This window comes from Dermochelys coriacea, chromosome 10 (assembly GCF_009764565.3).
Source record: "Dermochelys coriacea isolate rDerCor1 chromosome 10, rDerCor1.pri.v4, whole genome shotgun sequence".
Taxonomy (NCBI): domain Eukaryota; kingdom Metazoa; phylum Chordata; order Testudines; family Dermochelyidae; genus Dermochelys; species Dermochelys coriacea.
This window is the reverse complement of record NC_050077.1, coordinates 78,835,611-78,852,306: the sequence shown is the minus strand read 5'-3', so window position 1 is coordinate 78,852,306 and position 16,696 is coordinate 78,835,611. Positions and strand designations below refer to the sequence as shown.

At 44.4% G+C, this 16,696-nt stretch overlaps 1 protein-coding gene across 6 annotated transcripts in view; it reads right to left on the bottom strand.

Moving 5' to 3' along the window:
- Positions 1–70: 70 nt before the first annotated feature.
- Positions 71–16,696, bottom strand: part of ANKDD1A (ankyrin repeat and death domain containing 1A) — a 35,304-nt gene continuing 18,678 nt past the window's right edge. For 4 of the 6 annotated variants that reach the window (XM_038419445.2, XM_038419444.2, XM_043493411.1 and 1 more), the window contains 10 exons: positions 16,224–16,322; positions 15,140–15,238; positions 12,623–12,721; positions 11,370–11,468; positions 9,934–10,032; positions 9,066–9,164; positions 6,165–6,260; positions 3,793–3,994; positions 1,790–1,921; positions 71–1,297 (listed from right to left, as the gene is read on the bottom strand). In XM_038419445.2, the coding sequence (XP_038275373.1) occupies positions 1,236–1,297; positions 1,790–1,921; positions 3,793–3,994; positions 6,165–6,260; positions 9,066–9,164; positions 9,934–10,032; positions 11,370–11,468; positions 12,623–12,721; positions 15,140–15,238; positions 16,224–16,322 (1,086 nt within the window). In that variant the 3' untranslated portion in view covers positions 71–1,235. Of the gene's footprint in view, positions 1,298–1,412; positions 1,922–3,792; positions 3,995–6,164; positions 6,261–9,065; positions 9,165–9,933; positions 10,033–11,369; positions 11,469–12,622; positions 12,722–15,139; positions 15,239–16,223; positions 16,323–16,696 lie in introns of those variants that run through there. The other 2 variants (XR_005295295.2, XM_043493413.1) reach the window with 2 other exon arrangements.

Genomic DNA, 16,696 nt, shown 5'->3' with positions numbered 1-16,696 from the left:
ATGTGGATGTGAATTTTAAAAAGTGTTTTATAAAATACAGATTGAACTGAGAGAGAAATCGCCCATCACCTTACAAGAAAAATATTCTCGTTTATTGGAGAACAGATTTTATTGCCCCCTTAAAACTAAAAAATACAAAACTTCACAAGACAAATTGCTGAGTGTTTCTTAAGAAAAGAGTGCTCTTTGTGAGGGTTGGTATAAATAACAAATGATTATCTCTTCTGTACCGAAATCGAGTAAACCATGTACTGGCACTCAAGGCAAGGATACCTGTGTGGCGAAAACATGTTAGCATATATGCTGACGTTTTTCCCTTTAGGGAATATGCAGATGTTTATGTGCCAAGGAGGGGAACTGACTCTTCAAATCTCTCTTACTTTTGAGTTGTGCACTTTTAGAGCACAAAAAGTAAGTGGGGTTCATCTATATAAGGTAAAATGAATTGGAAAAGTATTGACTCTCTAACAAAACTGTATTTTGGTTTCCCTAAATTGTGTATTTGTGTGAAGATGGCTCAAATCTATAGTATGACTTTAACCTTGGAAAGGGCAGATTCTAAATAACAAACATTCAATTGCACAGGATTATGGAATTTGTAGCCTTTCAAATGCCAGCTAATGAGAAACTGTTGAGGCTTTGGGATCCAAAATCTGATCCCTTTTTTAATACAGTCCAGGTAACATCCACCCCTCCCCACCCCACAACAAATGTTTAGCTGCTGGTGTCGATACAATTTGAGCATTCCTCCAACAGATGACAGACCAACAGGTGACAGACAAAAATTGAAGATGTTTGGGTAAAGAACACATCTTACTACACGTTAAATAGAAAGATTCTCCCCTTTGTAACTTATAAAAAAAAAAATTATATACATACAAAAAATGAGATGTAAACAAATTACAGTAAGAAAATATCAGAGTCCTGATAGAAACATAGACACAGTATCACAAATGAGATTTCACCTAGCTTGTATTACAGTCACCAGCATCTATGCAACAGCAAATAAACCCCACACTTGTATAAAGAGGTTTTAAAATTATTAGCATGTGCTGATGTCTCCTCATTTACCTGAACTCAAGTGGAAGCAGCAGAAGTGCCACTTGTCATGACAAGAAGCCCTTAAGTTTTATGGCCACTTTTTAGTGAATAGTTCAATGATTTCGGTTCAATTGCTGTCGTTCTAGGGGGAAATCAGCTGAGGCAGCATTGTACAGTCATTTCCCCTTCAGCTGTTACATTGCTGTACACTTCCTTGGAGAAGTGGATTCTGCATTTGCCTTTTTCCTAATGCTTTCTGTAAAACAAACATCACAGGTGTTTTTCCTCTCACCCGTTAGGGGAAGCAGAATGAGAAATATCACTTGTACCTTTGTACTGAGTGGCAGCTTAACATCAGTGCTGATTTTTTAAATTTTACTCCTGATGGGTGTCTACTCAGTCTGGTTTTTAATCCTACTTACTTAAAGGAGGGTCTACGTGTCTGGGTGTGGGTATTTTAGCTCTAGTAAATGCTTCTGGTGAATGGGAGATACAAAGCGGCAGGAGAAACAGCCCGGCAGTACGTATAAATGTGCATACTTCATAAAACAAGGCGGGAAAAGACAACTTCCTAAGTACTAGAGGACTTTGAGGATGTTAATAGCTTAAGACTGTATTTAGAAAAAGCACTGGCTATACTTATATTACACAACAGCTATAGAAATTAAATACAGATGTATTAAAAGGTTAATTCAAATGGTGATAAGTTTGTATTACTCAAAGGAAAAGGAAAGTGATAGATTGTTACCTGCTAAGTCTCTTCTACAAATCCCCACCAGGCCTTCGTATAATCCTTTGATTGGATTTTCTCCTGCCATGATCACACCATGAAGCCAAATAAGCAACGTTCTGTGGCCATGCTCCCTGTAGCTTTTAGTACCTGGTAAGAATGATACATGGATGAAACCGTATTTCACTCTGCATGGTGGCCGTAGATTGCGTCAAATTCTGACTCTATACCCGTGGGAACTCCCTTCAACGGTGGTGGAAATTGAGTGAATGGATGTGAGGGTAAATTTGGCCCTATTTGCTGCCCAGCCACACTTTTTTTTTTGTTTTAATTGAAGCAATCTGATATGGAAATTAAACAAAGCTGCTCTTTAAACAGCAACTCCAACTTCTTAAACCATTTGGACTCTCAGCTGCCTGCACTCACACCAGGTAGCACATTGGTTCTGTTTTTGGCCAGGACAGAATGGGTTGGTGCTACAGTAGCTTTGATGCAGTCTGCATTTTGTAGGTGTAAGTACTTCATGTTCTGTTATTTTGCTGAATAACTTTCTCAGGTCCCTAAAACCAGAGCCCTGTCTCCCCCTTTCTGCACTGTTTTATGTATGGCTCTGCAGGAGGACAAACATCTTAACTGCTGCCCTGGCAGCATTCCCTGCTCTCCTGGAAGGACAGAGCTCAAAAGCTGCACAGGTATTTAGAAGGCTTCTAAGAGAGAACAAAATTGCAGGAAAGATAATGGTCTCTACTCCGATCTATTGGCCTAATCTATCTGGACACGCTAAGGATTACAGTCTCTTACTGATGGGACAAATTTATGTCGCTTTTAATGGGTCATGCTTACATCTTGTCTGAAAATATCTCAGCAGTGACATTCCCATAACCTTCATAGTGTGAATTTCAGAGCACCTCAGTCTTTGCTTACACTCTTAATCCCCAACTGCAGCTCCCTGGCAAAACAGGAGTAGGAAACAAGGCACGGACCTCGGGAAAGTGAATGAAATTGTGGTTAGCTGAAAGGATTGGGTCAAAATAGGTTGACTTCAACAAGAAATCTGGCCCCTTAAAAGCCTTGGTACTACATCCAAAGTAATGTCAAAGATGTAATGGAATAGGTTGCAAAAAAAAAAAAAAAAAAAGGTGTGTGTGACTTCACATAACTTATTTATGGCAACCCAGGCCCTTGAACTGAAAGTTTTCTGAAAGCCACCTGCAAGTAAATGACTGAATTTGGCAGAGCATGTTTTGTTCAAATGTATGACTCTTTGGGCTCTTCTATGCTTCCACTTAGAGCTGTGATTCGCAAACACAGGGATATTTCCAAACTCAGAATGCAGTCTGTCCTGACATACCCTTCTAACTGCCTCCATCGTTCTCCGTGTGCTGAGCCAAAAGGGAAAAAGAACTGCCTGTTCCTTGGGAGGGCAGGAATACGTTGCTGGGGTCACAGCGCAGGTTTCTCTTTGGTGGCCCTCCAAATGCTTTTCTCTAGATCTACACCTAATTATCAGAGGGGCAAGCTAAGAATAAACTGGCCCAGTGGGGCCAGGGTCTTTGGTGGAAGCTGGCTCCCCTTAAGACCACCACTAATAAAATCTCTCTATTGAAAGTCTGTGGTCTCCCTGTGCGGAACATTAAGGAATGTTTATCCGCTTGCCTGAAAATGCCCTCTCTCTGTAGGAAGGTGTTCAGACCTGTCTTGCTTTGTCAGTTACAGCAATCAAGTTTCCCTTTAGGGACAAGGACTCTTATGCTTGGGCTGTTTCTATAACAGCCAGGGAGAAGAAGCAGGCCCCTTGTTTAGGAGCTGTGGACTTCCCTACTAGTCATTTTCAGGTGAGTACATATTTTTGTATTTATTGTATAAAGCATTTCAAACGCAAGCTTGTGGCTGCTCCATCTGAACCAGGTGGCTTCCTTAGCATGTGGCCCAGTGCCACTGCTGGAGAATTATCTACTAGCAATATATAGATTAAAGAGATGGAAATGCTTGGCGTAGATGAGAGGCCATCTGATTTATACCTGCCCACTGCTGCTCAATGGCTCTGATATGTGCATCAGTGAATTTCCAGTAATGTGCAAGCTTCTTCCATTCGTTGGGTTTGAGGTATTTAGTAGCTAATCTCCACATCACTGAGCGAATGTGCTGTGTTTCCAGCCTGTGATCTTGTTTAAAGGTTAAGCGTTTTGCCACCCAGGAGTCAGAGTCACTGTTGAGATTGTCCTATGATGTTAAAATGGGAGTTTCAGTGTGAGGCTTCACATTTTTTCTAGGGTCAGAGAACACCCCCACCCCCAAAACATCACAACCCTGAACAATGAATCCCTTCACTTCCAAAAAGCAATTTAACGTTCCTGCTAGCAGTGCTATGCTGAACTATGCCCTCTGTTCGCATTACCTGATTATAGGCTATAATGTTCCACATGCTGACATTCTGATGACAACAGGAAACTAACACTGGATAGTTAGCAGCAGCAGTAGCATCATCCTTAATAACATTTCCTGGACTAAAACGACCATGTGCTCTTCCAGCAGTAGACTGACCATGCTTTTGTTTGTAATGGCTGGTCTGTAATATCCACAGCCTTGCCACTGGGCAGTTTAAGTTCATTCTGACATAGCACGTTTCTGTTTTACTAACTGTCCTGTTTCATCCTAGCCCAATTCTGTGGGTTAATAAATCTTGTTAATGGCATCCTGGCTACAGAAGCCCATGCAGGTAACACTTTGCATTTCTGCAGTGCTTTCTGTCTGATGCTCTTGAATAATGTGCTTCAGTAACATGGATGAAAGCTCACAACTGCCTGTGATGTAGGCAAGTGACTATCCAACGCCACACAGGTAGCCTGTCTAAGGGCCTGGAATAGAATCCAATAGCCTGGCTCTAGGCCTTCGCTACAAGACCATCCTCCAAGAACTCCTGCTGGGATTTACAAGGAAGCCTAAACAGGTCAGGTGCTGCTTGGGGTGGTGATCTGGGAAACCTATTTACAATTTAAGAACTCTGGCTGATAATATCCTGTTGCTATGAAAGCTGCGGTATCAGGAATGCCTCTCCGTCAGTGTGTATCTACCATGCTGACAAGCCTACCTCCCAGACAAGGGACAATGCTGGGCCATTGGAACTCAGCTATGGGTCTACTCAGAGTGAAGCACCTTGGGCCAATGGGTTTGTTTGAGTTGGGAGAATGATACTTTCTCCTCTGGTCTGAAGGAAGTCAGGGAGTGGAGAGAGCTGAAATTCTCCAGCTTGGAGACAGGGCTGACAAAGCAGGCAGTTATAACTCCTGGGGGGTGGAGGGGAGACAGACAGGATGTTTTGGGCAGGTAGAAGGAAGGGGATGGACTGGCAAAGAGAGAAGAAGTGAGGTGGGGGAGAAGGCTCTGTGTTTCTGAACCCAAGCCATGCACTGCAACAGGAAGACACTGGATGACCCCAGACGCCCAATCCCCCAGAAGACTTTGGAGTGGTGAGGGAACTGAGGTAAGAAGGTGCTAGGTTTGCTGATTTTGGATGGATGTAATTTTGGAGGTTTCATCACATGACCATCTTTAATTGAAGATTCATCTTTAATTCCTGGAGACTCCAGGGCATTCCTGGTAGGATTTATTTTTTTTAGAACTTTGTGTGTGTCGTGCTATTAAAGAAAGAGCAGTAAAGTGTTAGGATCCTGTGCAGAGTGTCTGTACATTATCTGCTATACCTAGCACGTACCCCTGCGAGCAGTAAACTATAGCCAGAATACTCATGCAGCAGGAGTTTTGGAAGAAGGTGTTAAGCTATGAGCGTATCTTGGGGGTCAGCATTGGTTCCAGGGACTAAGCAGTTGGACTGCGAGGTCTGAGCTCTTAGGAGGGGCTGCTAGGTAGATGATACCAAGAGCATGTCTAGGGGCCCCAAGATAAGAACAGTGCATGGGATCTATTCAGACTCCAGAGGCTTAAAACGTCCGGGGGATTCACTGGCGGGATCTCCTCACAGCAGTCTGGTAAGTGGCCAAGAGGGGGCGCTTGACTGGGAGTTGTGACAGTGTCTAACTCCCTTTGACTTTCAATGGGGGCTAGATGCGTAATCTTCTTAGGTGCTTTATAAACTCCCACTAGGCACCAATCTGGATCTTTTGGTAACTAAATATCTGTGAAAATCCAGCTTCCCTTCCTCCCAGTGCAGCCTGGGATATTTAACAGCAGGGACTTCTATATTAATAAGCAAAGGCTTTGTACAGTTGTGGGCTGCTTTGTTTGTTTGTTTTTCTAAGGGGGCAGTGAAAACAAAGAGCTGTTTGCCATGGGATTTTCTGCATTTCTCTTCCCCTCGTACTGGTGAGCACAGAGAATTGTCTCCGTAGGAAGGATGCTTTTCGGGATACTCGGCTCAGTGCATGATCCCTACCTTCTCCCATTTGTAAAATCGATCCGCTTTGATAATCATGTCCGCCAAGTTGATATGGTTGCCCCGGGCAGCTACATCCAGGGATGTTTTTCCTTGCTGAAATTGAGGGGATTAAAAAAAACAAAAAACAAACAATTGTGTCCAAAATATATATTTGCCATTTGTCTCTTTAAGGGAATAATCGGATCCCCCTGTCACCATAGTCTTTGAGCACCTCCCAGTCTTTAATGTAGGGATTATGCTATTATCCCCAGTTTACAGATGGGAAACTGCGGCCCAGAAAGACAAAAGTGATGTCTCAGAGGTTACACAAGAAGTCTGGGGTGGAGCTGGGACTTGAACGCATGTCCTAGGCCAGCACGTTTACCATTGGACTATCCTTCCATTTCATCAATCTGCAGTGATTATGGAGCTTCCATCATATGTTGGAGCTGAAACACCCTGTTTACTACTGGTGCTAGACAAATGTGATCCACCATTACTTTATTCCCTGTTCTTTAAGAGGATAAAGCAGAATTATTTTTACCTGTTGTTATAGGAGAAGGGTTTACAGAAGCCAAATTAAGGGGATCAGCAACATTTATATAGGCAAGGTGGATTTGCAAAAAGAAAAGGAGTACTTGTGGCACCTTTTGAGACTAACAACTTTATCTGAGCATAAGCTTTCGTGAGCTACAGCTCACTTCTTCAGATGAAAAGTACTCCTTTTCTTTTTGCGAATACAGATTAACACAGCTGCTACTCTGAAAGGTGGATTAGGGTGCATTGCAAGCCTAGTGCCACCAGGGGGTGCTAGAGGGAGTCTCAAAATGGCACTTGCTGCACCACTGAGCACTAAGTGCAGGGGGCAGGCTCTAGCCACTCTCCCAACCCAGCCGGTCATCTGTCCCTTTAGAGTGCTGAATGCCACTCAGTGCTCGCCTTCTCTTCCGCTCTGGGAGCCCAGTGGTAGCTTTGCTAATTGCCTTGTGCCCCGCCCAGATCCAGGTTCCCTATGCCTCTCTCCGACAGCAACCATGCCCTCTCTGCATGCCCTCTCCCGCCCAGGCAGGAGCAACCACAACTTGGCCCAAAATGTCTCTGATCTCACCACTGAGAGAATAGGGGGCTTCAAAGCGCTTTACAGACATTCACAGAGTAACGAACGCTTGCACCCTGTGTCTTCGAGGGCACAACCCAGTACATGTTAAGACTGAGAAAAACTATGGCCCTTTGTTCAACAGATTCATTGAGGTGTATGAATCGGAACTGATCTGTGTAATCCCACAAAGTTCTGCAATTCGTGCATGAACAGAAACCATCTCCTAGAAAACGACACAGGTCAATTTGACTATTAATGTATGAACAGTATGTTGCATGAACTCTGTGTGTGCATAGATAGATAGATATGTATTCCAGTCCCATTCCTATCTATCTATCTATCTATCAAAAAGAAAAGGAGTACTTGTGGCACCTTAGAGACTAACAAATTTATTAGAGCATAAGCTTTCGTGAGCTACAGCTCACTTCATCGGCATCCGATGAAGTGAGCTGTAGCTCACGAAAGCTTATGCTCTAATAAATTTGTTAGTCTCTAAGGTGCCACAAGTACTCCTTTTCTTTTTGCGAATACAGACTAACACGGCTGCTACTCTGAAACCTATCTATCTATCAGTTATCAAAAATAAATGCAGCATACCAGGAGAGGAATTCTGGGTTGGGGTTGGCTTTTTGGTAACGAAGAGTTCTCACTTTGTACTGAGGATAAAATGTCCTCAATATAGCAAGCACGTTTTCTCTGTGCAGTGTCTTCCTCCAGGTCAGTGGGTCTCAACCAGGGATATGCGTACCCCTGGGGGTACACAGAGGTCTTCCAGGCGGTACATCAATTCATCTAGATATTTACCTAGTTTTACAACAGGCTACTTAAAAAGCACTAGCGAAGTCAGTACAAACTAACATTTCATACAGACAATGACTTGTTTACACTGCTCTATATACTATACGCTGAATTGTAAGTACAATATTTATATTCCAATTGACTTGTTTTATAATTATATGGTAAAAATGAGAACATCAACAATGTTTCAGTCATGGTTTGCTGTGACACTTTTGTATTTTTATGTCTGATTTTGTAAGCAAGTAGTTTTTAAGTTTGGAGGTTCCCAAGACAAATCAGACTCCTGAAAGGGGTACAGTAGTCTGGAAAGGTTGAGCACCGCTGCTCTAGTTCCAAGAGCTGCCAGATGGTGGCAACAACAAACAGTTATTTCGGTTCTGTACCTAAGGCTAAGTCATTGGATTTGGTTTTTGTTTATAAAACATGCTGTTGTTTAACTTTATAGCAAATTGTAGCTCTGATCCTAACCTGTGGCTGAATGCTCTTGAGTTTTCTTCCTGAATATGCAAATATGTCCAGCTACACTCTCAGAACAAAGAACAGAATTTGCCAGGTCGTCTTAAAATTCTTTTAGTTAATTGGAGTTCTGGGATTTCTTTTTTCTCCCCAGCAAGCAGAGCACTGAATGCTGGGCATTTCAGATCTACAGACACTGGATCTTTTATTTTTTTACCCATTAAAATGTTTCTTTGCACTATAATCCCTATACTTTATATGATTGTTACAAAATAACATTGTTCAGTTATTATAAGTGAAAATATGTGGCAGTAGCAGGAGTCGGATCTGAGAACTTTGCATAGCAAAGTGTGAACTACCCTGTACTTTTCTAAGACTCATTCACATCCCCTTCAAAAATTCAACACCCTCTGCTCCCTCCCCAAAAAGCATTATTTTAACTGTTTATTCCTTGAAAATGTTTGTATGTTAAGAACACTGTCAGTTTTACTAATGGGCTGAGATCAAACAAAACATGGCTTTCCTCCCAATCCCCATGCATCTATCCCATCCCTAAGGATATTTACCTTATCAATTAACTTCAAGTTAACTCCTGCTATGAGAATCATCTCAGCTATGTCTTGTCTCCCGTGTTCTGCAGCAATATGGAGTGGTGTCTGCTGCCTCTGTGTAAAAAGAAAGCAGAAGCAAGATGAAATACCTGGGAGGAAATGCTTGCCAGGAACGATGGGAAGAAACATGGCCATTTATAACAGTAATGGGAGACAAGGCTAAGTGTGTACAGAGGAGCATGTTCCGCTCTCCCTCATGCCATTCAACATCAATGTAATTCTCCCATCAACATTCTATGGCACGCAAGGCCGCAGGTCAATATGAATACCACTGTAGTGATTTTTTTTTTTCATACTGAAGGACTTCTGGAAAATCCCAGGAAATTTAAAAGAAACCAAACAAAATAATGTGGCAATTTGATGCAGGCATGAAGCAAGCAAGTGTGCATTGAGATAACTGCAAGAGTAGAATGAATAATAACTAAAATCAAATGCTGGGTGATAAAGATCTATTTGTGTTACCAAATCCATCCTTACTCCCCATTTTCAGTCATTCTTAATGGTCTCAAAATATCCTTCTGTGCTGAAATTCTCTCGTTGTGTACAGCTCAGAGGTGAGGGGCTGAATTGGCAAACTTTGTGTCTCCATCACCCAAGAAACTCAACAAGAATTCCATGTACAGAGAGCACTTGCAGGGCCAGGCCCTGCATTTGCTTGGAAAATGTGAACAATTCAGCTGTTTTCATGTTTCAGGAGCTGAACTTCCACGTTTTCCACATTTAAAAGTGTTGTTCTTTTCCCCACCCCTGCTCAGAACTGGCTGATTTAAAACCTTGGTTAATGTGGTTCACGTCTCAGAGATGGAAGGGTTCCCAGCCTTACTTTATCCGGGATGTCCAAGTTGCACTCTGTGTCGATGAGGAGTTTAACAATGGCTGGGAAGTTCTGCAGCACTGCAGTGTGCATAGCTGATGCATTTTGCTGTGGAAAGAAGGTGCATTATTTGCATATGAGGGGGAAAAGACATTGGGATCTCTAGCTCACACACAGCCTGGGTTCCTGGAGTCTGCTTGTAAGGGGGGAAATGTAAGGATCCAAGGTTGCAGGTCTGCATCCTGGGGCTATGGGGGCCATGGCTTGCTGACGCTAACTTGTCAGCACCAAGGGAGATGAGCAAAGCACCATCTTGTTAAACCTGGAAAGTCAATCACCACAGGACGGTCTATCAGAGCCCCCAAGGCCTGCAGCTGCCTGATTGGCTCAGACCCTCTACCTAAGCCAGGAAGTGAGCCACGTGGGCTGTCTGAGCAGCTGTGCAGACTTCCTGCTGCTGCCTCCATGTTGGCCCCTGCTCTTGCCTGCCTCTTGCAATTCTGATCCAGCCCTGTTCCTGACCAGCTCCTCGCTCCCGCCTTGCTCCTGCTCCATGTCTGATCCATGCCACTCTCCAGTTCCTGCCCTTTCACCTTGCTCCTGACCACTGGCTACCAATCCTGGCTCTGCCCCCGTGTTCTGACTTCTGGCTCCACCCTTGGCTCTGGCATTTGGTATCCGACCCCAGCTCCAATCCTTATCTTTGATTACTGGTCCTGACTCTGGCTCAACCCTCTAGCTCTGGGACTTGGCAGTTGACTCTGGCTCTTACCCCCACTTCCATTCTCTGACCTGGATGCCTGCTCTGCCCACTAGGCCAGACAGCCTACGTCCCGGTTCCTAACAGCAAGGGCATCTTGGCTGGAACACAATGGCTACTTCTGAAACTTAACTTCCATTCATGCAGCCTTTGGCTTAATGAATAAACTACAACCGGGATTGTTCCAGGTTCTACCAGGGAATGATGTACAGCTAGGTTTAGCCTTCTTCCCGCTGAAGTCAATGGGAACAAGCTTGCAGCTACTGTTGTCATATAAAACCCAACCAGCAACTGAACTCTGCTTTCTTGGAACCAGCTCTCTTGACAATGCCTGGTGATAGTCTACACACAGGTGCATACAGACTCAGGGTGGCCTGAAGGAGCAGCAGTTTTCTACCCAATTCTGGCCCCGCGACATGAAGGGACCCTCCATATGGTAAGCACTCCATAACTGAGCTGGCCAGGGGCATTCTCAGGCAGGGCCCAGGATCAGAGGACATGTTCTCCCTGACACAGATCTTGCCTTGGCTGAGTGGAGTGCTGTGATTAGCCACAATACGGCTCGCAGCAATACATACTTTTGCAGTGTTGAATGGAGCCCCGTATTTTTTTTGAAGAAAGAAAAGAAAGCTGGAATTTGGCTCTATCTGTTCATCAATGCTTAAAGCCATTTAATGTGACTTACATGATTAACTGCATCTATGTAGATTCCTGCATCAACAAGGACCCTGGCCATGTCTTCATAGCCATGGAGAGCTGCATAATGAAGGCAGGTCATTGCTTTCTGAGAAAGACAGCAACACAGCTGATATTAGTTGGGACCTTTATCAAGCCAAAGGACATATTTCCAGCAGGGCCTCTGTTCGTTTTGCTTCCCAGTGATCCCTGTTGTTTTAGAGGCCACCCCAAGAGTTCTCCCTGCATTCCTTCCACTGGGGAGAAAGGGAGGAAAGCAGTGCACACAGTTAAGGATGCGACAATTCTAGGATGATAGATTTCAACTGGCTAGCTCCACAACCAAAGCCATAACTACTTTCACATGGGAATGCAACGATTTGGTTGAATGGCCTTGATTGCCCATGTCCTGCAGTGATATCAGGAGTTTTGGCAGTACAAGGAATGCAGGACTGACCCATTTAGAGGGAATCTTCTCTAAGATACAAAATTCAGATGAGTTTCACCATCTCCCAATTGCCCCCATATCATTCAGAAAACACTAATGATCTTTCACTGGGTATTGTTTTTTCCCTGTAATATTCTTATATCTCTCTGGGCTGTCCTCTTCTCTCAGACAGTGTGTGTTTTCAGAGGGAAGATGATACCTGTTCAATCAGCCTGATGCGACAGCACTATTAGATTCCATCCCCATGGAGGGAACTTCAGTTTAATTGCTGGTGAACAATTCTCCCATCCTGGGCCAGACTTTACATGACAAAAAGATGGCATGCTTGTTCCCTTTGGCATGGCACTGAAGAAGTGCTTCATCTGTTGGCTGATTCCCAGCTGCACTGTCCCCTGAGAAGGTGAATTACCATGTTCTGCAAGGCAGGGTTACTAAGAGAACAAGTCAGTCTGTGTTTGGTGACAGAATAACAGGAAGTTAATGACCCTCCAAAGCTGGGATTGAAAGTGAGACCTTGCTACAAATTCCAGGGTACTTGTAGACAAAATACCATAATGGCAACTGCCTGGGCCAGGACCTTCTGGGTAAAGCATCTCACATTCAAGTGTTTGAGGCCTCGCCTTTTGGCAAATGGCTTTCCCACCTGCACTGATACTTTATTAACAGAAGTAGCATTCCAGAAGGTGAATGGAGATTAGCCGTGTGTGTGCATTGCTGACCTCGCGTGAAAGGCTGTGCCAGCCACACAGTTGCTACAGGTAGCACAAACGTGAAGTGCTCAGAGACAGAATCATCTTCAGACCGTTCCTGCTCACCTGGGTTTGGGCATTAACGTCACAACCAGCTTCCAAGAGGAGTTTCACGCAGTCGTAGTGGCCACCTTCCACAGCCAAGTGCAGAGCAGTCAGACCTTCCTGGAAACACAGCAGAACGAGCTTGACATGGGCATGCTAGTTTAGGGTGTTAGAGCCTCTAATAAAGCAAGTGTCACTCTCTGTTTCAGAGGGAAGGACAAGCCACAGTTGTGGGGTGGGAGAGTCCACTTATTAACTTGGGCTTCTTTGGCAACTTGTCTTCCCGACCACTGATGTGTTAAAATCATGGTTCTAAGGACCAGGGATTCATTCTCCCTCCAGCCTACAGTTAGAAAAAGGAAGGAAATTAACACACACTGCTAACAATACAGTGACGGCCTCGCTCCGTACTGACTGCAGTGGCAGTTTTGAGTCCAGCATGGGACTCTGAATGTTCTGATCAGTCATATCTAATACACTGTTCTTTAATCCATCTGCCAGAGGGTCTGTAAGCAAAGTGATTTTACCCACACGTATTAGCTAGTGCAATTCTACCTAGGCACAAAAGAGTGAGTTTGAAAAGGACTCCATGCCTAACCCTGTAATTTACTAGCTTTGATTAAAAAAGGTCACAATCTTAATCTTAATATCTAAAGATATTTTTGTGCATCAACAAGAACACACTATAATAAAGTAATTAAAACATATACTCCCAGGGAGTATCAAATGTCACATTACCAGAATCTTATTTACTCTGCAAAGAGAGCGTTAAATAGGATATAAGGGGAACCTGATAAACTTAACTAGTAGTGTGCCCTGCAATTGCTAAGGACTTTCTGAGCCAGTATTTGCTATCCAGGGTTTTAACTATGTTTAGGTCTCCTGATTTTAGGTTTAACTGACAAAATATCCCCAATACTGATTTCTTTTTTGTTTTTGTTTATCCAATAAACAGCAGAAATGCTTCCTTGTATCTAATGGCTTGTCTACATGCAGCAGTAATGTGGACTATGGGAGTATGATTTCTGAAGCACGCTAATGTCTTGCACATTAATTGGTCCATGTAGACCCTGCTGGTGTGCACTAAAGGTTCCCTAATGTGCTTTAACGTAGTGCTGTTTGAACCAGTACTGTTATTGCACTAGGGAACATTACAAAGAGATTACGCATTACACTGTATATTACTGTATATACAAAGAGAAAGCCCTGAATCTCCCCTGATTTTTGGACATTACATAAAAATCAAAAATTGCTAAGAAAATAAACACCCAAAATGAAATGCATAAACCTCAAAAAACCAGAAAGACTTAACTATGTTCCAATCACAGACTCTTTCGATGTTTGTCTGTAGAGAGAAAGATCTCAGATAGAAGGGTGATTTGTTCAGTGACTAAGTCAACATTGTTTCAGCACGATTTATTTGAAAACAAAATTCATTAGCTGCTTAGGCATCCCGAATGTGCAGGGGTGAGAAGATAAACAAGCGTCACAATGAGGGATTTTGGTCTTGGCTGTTAGTCCAACAGGTATTTTGTCTTTCACCGATATTCTGTGCACATGCCCCGCACTTTGGATCAGTGCATTTTAAATAAAACCAGATAGCTACATAAACTTGTTCTAGATACAGTCCCTGTGGTGAGCCGGTGTGGGTCTCCGCCGCCCCAGAGAGAGACGAGCCCCTCCAGACACCAGAGTGGGCGGAGCCTGGGAGCTCTGAGCTCACCCCCAAGAGGGTCAGGCGTGGCACAAGAAGTATAAAGGCCCGACCCCCGAGCTCACTGAGAGAGCAGCCACAGGGGAGACCAGACGCCTCCAGCCTCCCGGTTGGGAAGCCCCGGCGACCTATGGCAGACGCAAGGGCTGGCCGAGCCTGCTCCAGGCCAGCTACCTGGAGGAGTGGCCAAGCCTGCCCTGCACCCGCGATCCCAAGGAACCCATGGTGCTGGACCCCCCGAGGACACCACCCTGACCCAGGTCCCTCAAGAGGGGGACTCCGGAAGTAGCCCGGGGGCAGCCGACCCTAGTCTGGCTGCAGCACTGCCAGATCCCCCGTCAGTGTGTTGTGGCTAGGATCCCCACCGACACAGCAGCCGGTCTTCTGCTGCTGCTGGGGCCCCGGGCTGGGACGCGGTGGAGTGGGAGGGCCTGCGTCCCCCCCCTGCCACCCAACTCATGGGTAGCCGTCTCCCCCTCTCACTGTGGATAAACTGTTCTTGCTCAGCCCCTGCCTGAGGCCGTGAGCACCTGACTCACCATTGCCCCGCCCTGACCTAGGACCTGGGCTGCCGACTGTGTTGTTTCTGCCCTCACAAAGGCCGTGGAGGAAGACTCATGTGGCCAGACTAATTCCCTGCTAGACCTCCTCCCAAACTTAGTGAGGCTGTGGGGGTCCCCGCCGCCCTAGAGAGAGACAAGCCCCGGCTAACCTCATTACAGTCCCCATCAGTCCTGGCCAGTAGGGTTGGTTAAATCAGCTGGTGTGGGAGATCACCACTAAGGACGAAAGGGAGGCTCTGGTCTGGTTTGTTTTTCACTCACCGTGTTCTTTTCTTCTAGGCCCAGTCCAGTTTCTACAATCTTTTGCAGCACTGTGGGGTGCCCATTTTTAGCAGCCAAATGTAGGGCTGTGTTCTTTTCCTGCAAATAAACATTGCTTTGTGTGTAAATAAACTACATGATCAAGTACCCAGACAAAGCAACTCTCTGCAAACCAATATTTAGGGTGATTTCGTCTGACTGCAATTCCTGTAGTCATTCTCTTATCTACTAATCATCATTTAAGAAAAAAAACGATCACATTCTGATGAAAATGCTTTAGTGCATCAAAGGGAGGTCTAGGAGTCTCTTAATATACTTTGAACATTACTTTGTAACAATAATATGCTTCTCCCAGATTCCCAAATTTATATCCTAGCTGATGTGAATTATTACTGTTACGGAACACGTATCAGTCCCCCATTGGGGTAGGATCTTGTTATCACTGTAGTGTCAGTAATGCCTCAGATTTCACACTACAGATAATTGGTGCATTGGTCTCGTGGACCTTCTCTGAATGGGGCAAATGTCTTCTGTCTCCTTTGTGTAGATACCGAGACATCTCCCATAAAGTTAATATAGGAGTGCCCCTAATGTTCAGCAAATCATAGGAGTATGTACATTCCTTGATCTAGGTGACTGAACAGATGATTCTTTCATCTGTCATTCCTCTCAGTCTGGGCCCAAGCATAGAAATCCCACTGTGTCCTTCTCCCCACTAGGGGCCTACCATCTACCTGCAGACAAGCCAATGGGATGGCTTTTTCTGGTAGAGTCAGGTTGCAACTTCATCGCAATGTACCTTAGAGTTACGACATCCAGAAAGCTCAGGGAAGAGTGTCACCCCTGTCCTTGCCCCACTACACCACTACGGTGGTGTACTTGGACTGTAAACAGCTGGGCAGAAATTTCCTTGGCACAGACAATGCAGACCACTGTGTGACTAGCTGATGAGCTTATGCTCACAACCCACTTGCGCTAGATTTCAGCCAGCTACCCAGCTCCATATCCCATTAACAGTCCCTCAAGCCATCTAGTCCCTGGTTACATTTCTCTGGCCCTGTCCAATGGCTTTTGCTTTCCATACCTTGTCTTTAACACTGTGACTACAACCTGACCCAATCAGGAACTCCACCACTTCTAACCTCCCATGCTCTGCAGCCAGATGAAACGCCGTCTTGTCCATCTTTAGGTAAAAGAAAAAAGAAAAAAAGAAGAAATGTGGAAAACTGGGAAAGCACAAACACCATGATTTTTGCTAAAGGCCCAAAAATAATGTCTCTGTGAATACTCACATCCTGGCAGGCTGTTTGTATTTCAACCCCCAGTTATTAGTGCTGTAACTTAAAGGTAATAATATAAATCACCAGTAGCAAAATATTTTTTGTTTTAAATTTAGAGGCGATCCTATAGAAATAAGCTGATCTGAACCACCCCCGGGTATGAACATTTTGGTGTACTTTGGTTTCTTCTGGCACAATAAAAGGGCAAGTTAATCTCAATATTTATTTCACAGGCAGAGGGGAAAGTAAAAGGCTTATCACAAGGAAACTACAGTTT